We start from the raw sequence: 10,877 nt of genomic DNA on the forward strand, positions 1-10,877 counted from the left end.
TGAAAAGCCCCGAGATTCCTGTTGATTAATCAGCTCTTACATCGTGGTTCTGGAGGCTCCGTCTGCGCTGTAGGTCCAGTCCATTGTTTCAAACATTTTCCTGTCCATAAATCTCCACCTCTTCACTCTGTTTAGAAGACTTTTAATCCACGTATTTCGACCTCATATTTCCTCCTGCCTTTATGCGCTGTATTGATTAGAAGTGCTGTGTCGGGTAACCCAACACGCATGTGGCTAATTACCATATGTAAACATAGATGCACCGCTTTTATGAAATGAATCCTGATCTTTCGACAGTTTCACTCAAATAAATAATAACTATAAAGTCACAGCAAGTCATTGGGAGTCATTGGCCTCAAGTCCAAGTTAAGTCTCGAGTCACAAACAGCAAGTCTCAAGTCAAGTCAAGTCTTTTTGCAGCTTTGGTCAAGTAAGTCTCAAGTCCCAAAAATTGCGACTCGAGTCTGACTCGAGTCAAGTCATGTGACTCGAGTCTCCCACCTCTGCTCGTCCGGCTTCGTTGTCTCTCGTGTATCTCTTTCGGCCAAGGCTTGGAGCCTTTGTTTCCAAAGCTTCAGGGCATCTGGCTGCACCTGCTTTTACATTGCACCCCTCAGGGCCTCTGTCACTTTTCTCCGCGCCACCTGCACCAGCCTTCTTTTCCATGGTGGGTGTTATTTTTCACACAGGGCCAGAGAGGTTTGGATAATCCTTGGCAAACTGCATTTTGTTTTCACTGGGGATGTCCTTGTGTGATATAAATAATATCTTCATGGACAGAAACATCTCTACCGTCGGCCTGGGAGCTTGAGGGTTCTGCGCAGTATCTTTGCTGTTCCTATAACTGCACTTTTCTGGACCGAGATGTCTGATGTATTTCCTGGGATCTGGGAAAAGGTTCGCCCCAAAATTCTGATGTTTAGTCGATGAATTTGTGTAAAATGTCCAATGTTCATTTGCACCAACAAGTCGACACTGCGCCGTTTCTCTGCACGGACTTAAATCAGCTTTGTTTTCATGTAGTGACTGATTTTATCTTGACCTCTCCAGTCTTATGTTAACTGATAGAAGGGGTGGGCACAATTCATGGCGGCGCCCACGGGAAAGTTTTATTCAGAGTTATTATTCACCAAAACTAGTCGCAGCAAATGCACAAACTAACCTATCGTCTGGTGGCCTGCTGGGCCACAATCTGCTGGAAAGCGCCGGTATCCTGCCTCCCTGACTTGTCACACTTAAGACAAAAGGGCAAAGACCTGTCCTGAGACAAAATCATCGCAGACGTCTGCTGCTCATCTGCATAAACACACCAAATTGCCATGGTCTTTCCTGCTGTGCTGTTGTGCCCAATGCTATATAGCTGGATCAGAGAGTTTTCTCCTCAGAACTCTGATGCACTGCTTTGTGCATTCTCCGTATATATATACATATATATATATATGTATGTATTAAACCTCACCTTTTGACTAGACAACATATCTCTAAGCTTTATTAAGTAAGAAAATCCACAACAATCATCATTGTGGACATATAAAGAAATAGATTCAGGGCCATGTAGTGTACAAGTGATTACATCAGACAAAGAAGGTGTTCATTCGGTATTTAAACCCGTGATCTTCTTGCTGTTGTGACCATACAGGGCCGCAGGGGTGCAATATCTTACCAAGATGTTACCATTTAAGCCCCAAATCTCTCTTTGGCTAAACTCAAATTATCGTTAAAGGAGGGGTGTTATGCAAAATGAACTTTTTCAAGCTTTCCATCATGTTATTCTGTCATTCCCTCATTAAAAACATGCCTGAAGTGTTGCCTTGGCACATTCACGTATTTTTGAGTAATCTGTAAAAACTCTGATGGCGGCCATTTTAGGGATAGGTTTGCCTGAGTCCTCCTAGGAACGCCCCCATCTCCTGGAGACACCTCCGAGCTTTCGTCACCAGCCGAGTATCTTGACCTCCACTGCTCCTCAGCAGAACCCCCTCCCCACTGATGCCACAGACAGCGTGTGGAGGGGGCGTGTCTAAAGGCTCAGAGGTTCTTAAAGAGACAGAGGCCTATTTCAAGACATTCACTACAGCCATTTTGAGAGAGACATTTTATACAAGGCAGTTATTCTAATTTACTGCATTTACAGACCAACAGAAGGTTTGGTCATCATTGTAGTGAGATATAAACTGGTGCTATGTGATTGAAAAAAGCATAAAAAATGTTGTCAACAACGCCAGCCCATGATTATACTGGGCAAATAAAAGTATCCTCACGCTACAAAAGCCACCACAGGTTCGTATTAACTAAGGACAGAGACAGTAATACAATTTTGGTTCATTTATTAACAGCTTTTCATTTCTTTGACTAAAATATGGTTTGTCAGTTGGTTTAGACCAGGGCTGGACTGGCCATCGGGAGATTCGGGAGTTTTCCCGGTGGGCCGACGCACTTTCGGGCCAATCACACCGAAATAAGGCCCATAATACCTTCCACCGGCCCACAATTAACGGGAAAAGCCTTCAGAATCTCTATCATTACATTTATGCAATTATAAGACTCTTCCACTAGAGGGATGTGACGCATTTTATACCCCTCTGGTAGCACGCTTTCTTGAGTCATGGTTCACAGATAATCTCGTATAATGAGCGATGGGCCTCTGGGACATAACACTCATGCCCCTCACATTGCCAATATGAGAGGAAATATTTTATTGCAACTCCCTCCAGGACCCACAGAACCTCAGACCTCTGTTTTTTATACATTTTAGACAAGGGATTTACAATGTTTGGCCTTTTTGGGACTTCTATCTTCACTCCACACCTCCATAACTCTGTGGTGAGTTTGACCATTTCATCTTGAATCTACAGTGCGATAATTTGGTTGGTTTACTTTTGAGAAGTTTATTTGTGTTGCAGTCGCGAGTGGAACTTCATTAACGGAACGCACATTTTAAGATTGTTAAGTCATTTTACAAAAGTTCCTTCAAGTTAAAAATGACAAGATGAAAGTGTTGAGTGCTCTGAGGTGTTAGCTTGAATTCGGCAGAAAGAAAATGCAACTATTGTCCTCGATTTGTAGCTTATGCTGTTTTAGTTCAAGGTAAGGGTTTATTGTTTTGCTCATCACCTCGACTATTGCATTGAATATGTCTGTTTTTTTTTTTTTTTGGAGGGCCGGTCTTGACCCAAAAGTCCCGGGACGATTTTTTTTGCCAGTCCAGCTGCCACACTGTGAAGCGAGAGTGCTCACCTCTGTGGCACCGTTCAGTGAGTGACTCCAGAGGTTGATGAAGTTTTCATGTGTCCTGTTTCCTCCAGACGTGTTCAGCAGCAGAAAGAAGAGGAGCTGCAGAGGTACAGACAGCACTGAGCTCATTAACCATGTCCAGTCTGACTCTGATGGGTTTTATTGTTGCATGAGCTATAGGGTTGATCTACAGACGGTTGGGTTTAGGGTTTGGGAAAAGAGACTCAGATAGAAAAAAAAGGAAGAACTCTTATATAGTGAAATAGGCTTTGCTGTTGAGGTATAAAATATGACCTCAGGACACTCACTCACCGCTTTTCCTTGATGACGGTGACAGCAACAATGCCGTCTTTATGCTTTATTTCTTGAATTGACCATGTTATCTATCAAATATAATGACCTACGTGTGAATCCAGTACACATTAGAATGAAAACATCAAACCACTGGGCAAGACACAACTGCTATTGAATCTTAACTTCACAGTAAGAGGGTTTGATTCCCACCTGGGCGGGGCCTTTCTGTAATGTTTGCATGTTCTCCTTCTGTCTGTTTTGTAATGTTTTATGGTTTGTTTCAGGAAATCGAAGAAGTGGAGCTGCCAGCGCTGTGAGCTGCAGGCCCAGGAGCACAAGCATGAGTACTTATCTTATCTTATCTGTGGTGCAGGTGGTAGAGCAGCTCGTCTCATGAGGGTTGAACCTCACCTCCTGCAGGGGCCCACAGTCGTTGTGTCCTTGGGCAAGACACTTCACCCTCTTTGCCTCCAGTGTCTGCGTGCACTGGTGTATGAATGTGAGAGTGAATGGGTGACTGGTTCCTTACTGTAAAGCACTTTAGGTCTAATGGTAGAAAAGTGCTTTATAAGTTCAGACCATTTACTATATAATTACAGTTGTGCCCAAAGGTTTACATACCGTGGCAGAATTTATCCTGCTTTTTACTATTTTTCAAAGAATATGAAGTAATACGTTTTTTCTTCACTCATAGTTAGTGTTTGTGTGATGGTGATATTTTATTTTATTTTGAAATCATAATCATAGAAATCATAGATGTTCTTGGCCTGATGAAATGCACCCAAGGTTTGAATGGCCACTTAAGGTAAAGCATCCTCACCTGTGACCTGTGTTTGTAATTATTATCGCTTTACTTTACTGTCTGTCAAAACAAACTATGTTTGGAACTAGGGCTGCTCGATTATTGAAAAAATAATAATCACGATTATTTTTGTCATGATTGAAATCACGATTATTCAAACGATTATTTGTTGCCTTTAAAAAAATCCAGAAAAAAGTGACAAAAATCCATCAAAAAAGTGACAAAAATCCAGCAGAAAAAGTGACAAAAATCCATCAAAAAAATTACAAAAATCCATCAAAAAAGTGACAAAAATCCATCAAAAAAATTACAAAAATCCAGAAAAAAAGTGACAAAAATCCATCAAAAAAGTGACAAAAATCCAGCAGAAAAAGTGACAAAAATCCATCAAAAAAATTACAAAAATCCATCAAAAAAGTGACAAAAATCCATCAAAAAAGTGACAAAAATCCATCAAAAAAGTGACAAAAATCCATCAAAAAAGTGACAAAAATCCATCAAAAAAGTGACAAAAATCCAGCAGAAAAAAGACAAAAATCCAGCAGAAAAAAGACAAAAATCCATCAAAAAAGTGACAAAAATCCAAAAATTTGAAAAAAAAAAAAAATAGAAAAAAAAAATAGAAAAAAAAAAGAAAATAAAAAATTATAATCGTTTTTTTGCGATTATGCTTATTTTGTAATCGTTTACTGTTGTAATCGAAATCGTAATCGGATTTCGATTAATTGCACAGCCCTATTTGGAACTATTGGAAAGAAGAAGCTGCTCTCCTCAGGTTACTAAGAAGTTGCTGCCTTGTCATTGTGGCTCTGCCTTTTTGCTGCTGCATTATTCTCATCACATGTGCCGGTCACACATGATTGAGCACAGCTCTTCTCTGAGCCCCTGGTATTTCTCTAGTTTCTCGTGTTCCTTTTTCCTGATGTTGAAGTCGCTTGGTATTGCTATGTCGACCACAACGGCTCCTCTGCTCTTTGTCACCACCACAATGTCCGGTTGGTTCATTACCTTCTGTCCGTCTGTATCTGGAAGTCCCACAGGATCTTGGCTCGGTCATTCTCGACCACCTTTGGAGGTGTTTCCCACTTTGACCTTGGGGTTTCCAGCCCATATTCTGCACAGATGTTCCTGTACACTATACCAGCCACTTGGTTATGGCGCTCCATGTAAGCTTTCCCTGCAGCATCTTACACCCTGCAGTTCTGTAAAGCTGGATTGTCTCATTGGCCTCTTTGCACAGTCTACACCTGGGGTCTTGTCTGGTGTGGTAGATCTGGGCCTCTATTGCTCTGGTGCTCAAGGCTCCTGTGCAGCCATGATGAGCCTCTGTGCTGTCCTTTAGTCCGGCTCTGTCTAGCCATTGGTAGGATTTCTGTATATCCGCCACTTCCGTTATGTTTGGGTGGTACATGCCGTGTAGGGGCTTGTCCTCCCATGACGGGACCTCCAGCACCTCATCTTCTGTTGCCCATTGTTCGGTTCTTTGGGTCACAAGTTAAAAAATATAATAGTAAAATTCATAGTTATAAATAATATGGTTAGCTGTAGGGTTTATAATCATAAATAACATTGACCTCAAGTAATTTATATTCATTTCAAAATAATGATAGTTTTGTTACGTAATACACGCATGCGCAGCTGCGCCGTAAACTTTGTAAAATTTAAATTAGCAGCGTCCATCATTGTAATCACTATCCATCGTCAGGAGTGCGCAGCCCATTGGTATGCACCAAATTTGTAACGTGAAAAGTATATAACATGAGATACAGTCTATTTATTCGTTAGTTTAAAGGAGCTATATCCTGCTATTTTAGCCATTCCAAAGTTAAGTTCAGGCATTTATATGAATGATTGTACCTCTACCACTATGGAGCACTCATTTTAGTGATAAATATAAGTGTTTTCTGGAGGTATTTTTCAAACCCGGAAGACACAACGCTTCGATTCAGTTAACTCCGCCCCCTCTCTCCGCACATACTTTACCGTAATATAAATAAACAGCAATAAGTGAAGTTACTTCACAATGCAGTTATAAGGAGTTGACATCTGCAACACAGCTTCATAAATGGCTAACACACACATGCTAATATGCTAACACACAAGCTAATATGCTAACACACATGCTAATATGCTAACACACAAGCTAAACCGCGTTTGGACTGACTCACCACTCTGGTCCATCGCTGTTTACATTATGGGACTTGCGTTGGTTATAAAAGTTAATCCACTTTGGTTCTGGCGAAGGTTCACCAAACATCCATCAGTGACAGTCACAGAAAAACAATATTTTGCTGATAGTCGCTGAATCCCGGAGAAAAAAACAACTTCAAGTGGCCTCTTCTTGTCCTCGTAGCCAAATGTGCTTCTTTTTCTCCATCCGTGACATAATCGTTAGTTAAGAATAAAGAACAGGTGTGTCCAGTTATAACGAGCTCCATCTTCAGCTGCAGCGCAAACATGACTGATCTGTTCAGACGCTCAGGGATGTGTTTGTTTTGGCCACAGCTGAAAAAGCTGTTTTACAAATTAAAATCAGGCTGTAAGACATTACATTACAGACGTCGAGCACTTCCGTTCCGCTGTGACGACACAACTGAGCAGGTCAGTGGTTCACCAGGAGAGGGCGGAGCCTCAGAGAGCAGGATTCAGGAGGATTACTGAGAGCTGCGTGAATGAAGCCACAAACCACTCTGGGGGTGTTTTTGATAAGGAAATAGCAAAACAACATGGCTAACAGCTCCAAAAAGTCGATTTTGCATGATATAGGACCTTTAAGAAGTTTAAAGCCTAGTACTTGAGTAGTTGTTGGGATTTGTTGCGCTATGTCCGTGTTGGGGGACTTAATTGATAATTAAGGAAGCGCGCATGGCGCTCTCGTCTTCGAACAAACAAAGTGCCCACACTCGTAATAAATAACTAACGTAGCAGACGGTTGTGTGGCGCGCGGAGGAGGTGTTGTTTTTGTAAAGCACTAAATTTAGTTAATATAATAAGATACAAAGTACCTATCGTGTGGGAGCTGTGCTCTGCACATGCGTGCTAGACGCTGTGCATGATGGGAGATGTAGTCTGCGGCATTTTCGAGGCTGCTGTGAAAGGCTGGATCAGTGAGTCGATGTCTCGCTCATTCTTAGCGTACAGCTTGATGTCATCCATGTAGAGGAGGTGACTGATGGTGGCCCCGTTCCGGAGTCGGTATCCATAGCCAGTCTTGTTGATTATTTGGCTGAGGGGGTTCAGACCTATGCAGAACAGCAGTGGGGACAGGGCGTCTCCTTGGAATATGCCACATTTGATGGAGACTTGTGCAAGTGGCTTGCCATTGGCTTCAAGGATGTTTTTTTCCACAACCTCATCGAGTTTGCAATGAAGGCTCTTAGAGTCGTGTTGATGTTGTAGAGCTCCAGGCATTCAATGATCCAAGTATGTGGCATTGAGTCGTAGGCTTTCTTGTAATCAATCCAGGCAGTGCTCAGGTTTGTGTGTTGGGTTCTGCAGTCTCAAGCGACTGTTCTGTCTACCAGGAGCTGGTGTTTGGCACCTCTGGTATCTTTACCGATTCCCTTCTGAGCTGTGCTCATGTATTGATCCATGTGCTTACTTATCTTAGCCGCTATGGTGCCGGACATGAGCTTCCACGTTGTGGAGAGGCAGGTTATTGGCCGATAGTTGGATGGGACTGTACCCTTTGAGGGATCCTTCAGGATCAGGATTGTATATATATATATATATATATATATATATATATATATATATATATATATATATATATATATATTATATATATATATTAGAGAGAGAGAGAGAGAGAGAGAAAGAGCATAGGACTTATAGAAACATGAGACACAACAGCGCATTAAGTCATCCCATAATCACAACAGGCCGTAAGCACTGAGCTCATTAACCATGTCCAGTCTGACTCTGATGTGTTTTATTGTTCTATGAATATAGGGTTGATCGACTGCACCGCGAGAATCAGGAGCTGAGGTAAATATCCACACACAACCACTGTGTCAGATGTGAAATAATCTAAAGTGTTTTTAGTGACATTTTCTCTACACTGCTCTCTCTGAACTGTTCTCTCAGAACTGCTTTGGACCAAAGTGTTAAGGACCAAGAAAAATGGTAAAGAACTAACTCCAAATGGGTTCATCCGTCTGTTTCTAATGACACATGTTTCAGGCTGAATGATCTGAGTTACCAGAACCGGAGTGTGAGGTGACTATGGTTCACAACTGAAAGCTGGATGGAATTTAACATTATTAAAATGCTCTTTCTGTTTCTTGTTGTACAAAGATCGACAGTGGACCTGGACTTCTCAGACTCTAAAAGGTACAGACTGTCGGGCCAGAACTTTACAGACTCCAATGTTGTGTTCACACTAACTGTGATTGAAACAAAACAACAAAAAAACTGGTCGCTTCAACATTTGAGGGTCACTCACATTTGTTTTTCAAAAAACTCACCTCTATTCGCAAGAGTAGATTTCTGTCTTTAGCTTCAGGGCCATTTACAGCGGCTGCAAAGTCTAGAGGCAAGTAATTTACTATGGCCAAGTTGTGAAAAGATGTTTCTTGTTTTTAGTAGCTATGTCCTAAGCCCTTTGTGGAGCAGGCCCCCGTGGCCCCTCTCAGCCCGGGATGGTCCCCTAACCACAGTCCCGGGAGCTCTCTCTGGGACTCTCTACAGTGAAAACATTTCTTTGCTCCATCCCATAAGCACTGACCTGCTGATAAGTGCTGCCCAATATAAGTTCATTGCGTCTGTAGAACGTGCTGATAATCACAATCTTTTTTCAATTTAATCTGGTTTTCATCAATTTATCAAAGCATGTCTTTTCAGATGAAAATGCCTTAACAGTAATCAATGTTTTTTTTCCACAATCAGAAGCAATTAAACTACACTAATCCTCTCACTCTTCTCGCATCCATCCCATTGACAAGCTCCTAATCGCACATTTTGCACAGGGACAACATGTAAATCACTCTCCCCAGATGCCTCTCACGTTCAGTGTGAATGCACCATAAAAGGTACATGCTGCTGACCTCAGGGTTTGGGAAAAAACAAGAAAGAACAAAGAAAAATGAAAGCAGTGTTTTCTCTTAAACTGACATTATTGACATGTTGCATTTTTCTAATTCATCATGGCAGATTTACTATCAGGCTTAGTCCAACCAGTCTGACTTTAATGACTTGTTTTTCAGGATGAACGGACCGAAAAAGAGCTTCTCGTCGAGGTAATGACTGGACTGTGACACAGTTCTTTCTAATAGGCCTAACAGTTTTATACTCAATAGAAGTGTCAAGTCTACAAACCACAAGCCCAACAACAATTCAATACTGTTAACAAATTTAATCACGATAGTTTCAGGATATCAAAGAAGTGGAGCTTCAAGCGCTGTGAGAAACTCACGCAAGAACACAAACAACAGTCAGTATCTCACTCCAACACAGTGTGGAACATGAAATTTGATAAAGATACTGGTGATGAAGTCTCTCTCTCTGAGCAGAATGTCCGAGATGGAGGCGTTTTACAATAACAAGCTGACAGAGGCCAGGTAAAGAGCAGAGGTCAGTGCAGGAGCTTGTGTCCATGTGACTGATGACTGTGGTCCACAGGTCTGCGCTGAAGGAGAAGGAGGAGCAGCTGCGCTCCTTCAAAGACAGGTACTGACTTCATCTCCTGTTCCTGTGACTCCTCTGACGGAGTGTGTCTCTGCAGAGTGGCTCAGAATGTGGTGCTGTCCCTAAAGACGGAGAACACGGAGAACATGAACAGTCCAGTGAACCAGAGCCGCCTCACAGAGATGTACCAGCAGCTCAGAGTGTGCACGTGGCCCAACATCCACTTCAGCTCTTCAGACTCTCAGGCCCGAGTCCTGGTCCAGGTGAAGCTCTTCTCCTCAGCTGCTCCACACTCGCCTTTGCTCTGTTTTCACTCTGTCCCTGGTGGATCTGCAGGAGATGTTCAGAGCAGCAGCTGAGCACATGAAGACAGTCACAGAGACAGTGTGTGGAGGACAGGCGGCGTCTGCCAAGGTAGGACACGCCCACATCATGAAGATGATGATGATGATGATGAGGAGGAGCTCAGCTCTGTCTGTTACAGGTGGAGAAGTTCAGACAGACGGCTCTGGAGAATCTACAGCTGGCTCTGTTCCACAGCAGCAGAGAGGACGTCTTTAAGGTCCAACAACATCTCTGACTAACCTCACAGTAACACTAACCTACAGTTAGACCCAATCTCCATTCTCTTTTCTACCCCTTCCCCTTTCCCCACACCCTGAAACCAAGGGCTAAGGGCGAATGTTGAAAAGAGCGCCCTAAGAAATGGGACAGCCCTCCATTTGACTGCATTTACTATTAACACAGATGATTAAGGTTATGTACAAAAACAACAACAAGGCTACTTTAGCATGTTTCTGCTGAACCTGTTCATCACTTGACTGATGCTGTAACACCTAAACAACAGGACTCGTCTCATCCTAAACCCTACAGATTTTCATCTGTTTCTCCTTCCCCCGTCCGTGTGTTGCGGCTTCTTCCG

The 10,877-nt window shown here is 42.5% G+C and overlaps 2 protein-coding genes across 2 annotated transcripts in view; both read left to right on the forward strand.

Moving 5' to 3' along the window:
- Positions 1-8,630: 8,630 nt before the first annotated feature.
- Positions 8,631-10,877, forward strand: part of LOC306981548 (uncharacterized protein) — a gene marked incomplete at its 3' end in the record, with an annotated part of 30,908 nt that continues 28,661 nt past the window's right edge. The window contains exons 1-3 of the mRNA XM_079581155.1: positions 8,631-8,662; positions 9,535-9,567; positions 9,696-9,761. Of these exons, the coding sequence (XP_079437281.1) occupies positions 9,536-9,567; positions 9,696-9,761 (98 nt within the window). The 5' untranslated portion in view covers positions 8,631-8,662; position 9,535. The remainder of the gene's footprint in view (positions 8,663-9,534; positions 9,568-9,695; positions 9,762-10,877) is intronic.
- On the forward strand, positions 9,842-10,554 carry LOC306981477 (uncharacterized protein; the record flags this gene model as incomplete). Its single annotated transcript, XM_079581085.1, has 5 exons — positions 9,842-9,888; positions 9,950-9,997; positions 10,053-10,218; positions 10,292-10,369; positions 10,440-10,554. The coding sequence occupies 5 exons, from the start codon at positions 9,842-9,844 to the stop codon at positions 10,533-10,535; spliced, it is 435 nt and encodes a 144-aa protein (XP_079437211.1). The 3' UTR covers positions 10,536-10,554.

This window comes from Gobius niger, assembly GCF_951799975.1.
Source record: "Gobius niger genome assembly, chromosome: 22".
Taxonomy (NCBI): Eukaryota; Metazoa; Chordata; class Actinopteri; order Gobiiformes; family Gobiidae; genus Gobius; species Gobius niger.